Source organism: Lucilia cuprina, chromosome 6 (assembly GCF_022045245.1).
Source record: "Lucilia cuprina isolate Lc7/37 chromosome 6, ASM2204524v1, whole genome shotgun sequence".
NCBI classification, from domain to species: Eukaryota; Metazoa; Arthropoda; class Insecta; order Diptera; family Calliphoridae; genus Lucilia; species Lucilia cuprina.
In genome coordinates this window covers 8,360,464-8,362,425 of record NC_060954.1, presented here as the reverse complement: position 1 = coordinate 8,362,425, position 1,962 = coordinate 8,360,464, and the positions used below count along the sequence as shown (strand labels likewise).

Here is a 1,962-nt window from a genome sequence, read left to right as displayed (position 1 = left end):
TAGAACAGAACTAGAACAGAACTAGAACAGAACTAGAACAGAACTAGAACAGAACTAGAACAGAACTAGAACAGAACTAGAACATAACTAGAACAGAATTAGAACAGAGCTATAACAGAACTAGAACAGAACTAGGAAAATAACTAGAACAGAACTAGAACAGAACTAGAACAGAACTAGAACAGAACTAGAACAGAACTAGAACAGAACTAGAACAGAACTAGAACAGAACTAGAACAGAACTAGAACAGAACTAGAACAGAACTAGAACAGAACTAGAACAGAACTAGAACAGAACTAGAACAGAACTAGAACAGAACTAGAACAGAACTAGAACAGAACTAGAACAGAACTAGAACAGAACTAGAACAGAACTAGAACAGAACTAGAACAGAACTAGAACAGAACTAGAACAGAACTAGAATAGAACTAAAACAGAACTAGAACAGAACTAGAACAGAAATAGAACAGAACTAGAACAGATCTAGAACGGAACTAGAACAGATCTAAAACAGCACAGTACTGAATTAAAACTAAAGAATAACTCATAATTATTAATCTATTAAATAAATAATTTCATATTTTAACTTACCACATTAGTATGACACCAAATCCAAATGAAAATACCAGATTCGTATAACGGTCTAACATTATTGTTTGGGTTTGGGACCAAATAAAAAATTTGCCGTTATAAAAATAAAATAAAATCGAACAGAAACCAAAAGAAAGGAAAAGCAACAAAATTTTAAATCATCTCACTCTTTTAAATTGTAAAATTTTCATAATTTTTACTATTTTAATATTTTTTTTCTTTGAAATAAATACAGGTCACTACAGGATTCTTCTTTTTATTTTCTTGAATTGTAACATTAAATTTTATTATTTTATTATTATTATTATTTGTATTTTCTAAACATTAAACATTTTTAAAAGCAAAGGCGTTAGAGGTATTAGCATTTCCAGAGATTTTTATTATTATTTTATTTTTACAAATCGTTGAATTTAATTTTCTTATTTCACACTTCGTTGTTATAATTGTTACTAAATTGTTATAAGACACTTAAAATCTCTTTTATTGTTTAAAGAGAAATTTGCATAAATTTATTAATTTCATTAATAAATGACACAGGATACCAGTGGCTATTTATGTAGATTTTTGTTTCGTTTTTATTTGCTTAATAGTTGTTGGTTTTTTTGTAGATTTTGTAATTAATATGTTTTGTTTTTTTTTTGGAGATTTTATTCTATATTTTATTTATTATTATTTTTATTACTTTTAAGTATTTGAATTTTTTTTTAATTTTGCAACCGTATGCTTAAGTAGTTATTCATTGAATAAACTAACAAATCTAAGGAAAAAACTACATACATTGAATTATCACTGCCAGCAATAGCTTGGACAAGATAATACTGATGATAATAAAGATATTCATCTTTTTTTGTTATAGGTTTAGTTTTTTTCAGTTATCCAAAACAAATACTATCATAGAAATACAAAAAATTGCAACTACATACATAAAACACTATCTAATTCATATCTAAAAAAATGTTTTACTAGACGTAACTAAATATTAATACCCTACACACAATATAATTATCTATAGTCTTGTCTACGGACTGATATTTAGTACATACTTTAGACTGATTTATAGTCTAGGCTAAAGAAAGATTTTTAATCTAATGTCAGACTATAGATTAATCTATATTTCAGATTATAAACCGATCTATATTCGAAACTATAGATTGATTTATAGTCCTGACAGTAGAATGATCTATAGTCTAGGCTAATGACTTATCTATAGTCTACACTATATACATATCTATAGTTCAAACTATAGACTGATGTAAAGTATAGACTGATCTATAGTCCAGACTATGGACTGATCTATAGTCCAGACTATAGACTGATCTATAGTCCAGACTATAGACTGATCTATAGTCCAGACTATAGACTGATCTATA

At 26.9% G+C, this 1,962-nt stretch overlaps 1 protein-coding gene across 1 annotated transcript in view; it reads right to left on the bottom strand.

The window, feature by feature from the left end:
* The window catches only part of LOC111691223 (glycine receptor subunit alpha-2), a 5,959-nt gene extending 5,119 nt beyond the window's left edge, over positions 1-840 (bottom strand). The window contains exons 1-2 of the mRNA XM_046955839.1: positions 593-840; positions 514-522 (exon numbers count right to left, since the gene is read on the bottom strand). Of these exons, the coding sequence (XP_046811795.1) occupies positions 514-522; positions 593-651 (68 nt within the window). The 5' untranslated portion in view covers positions 652-840. The remainder of the gene's footprint in view (positions 1-513; positions 523-592) is intronic.
* Between the last annotated feature and the right edge of the window lie 1,122 nt (positions 841-1,962).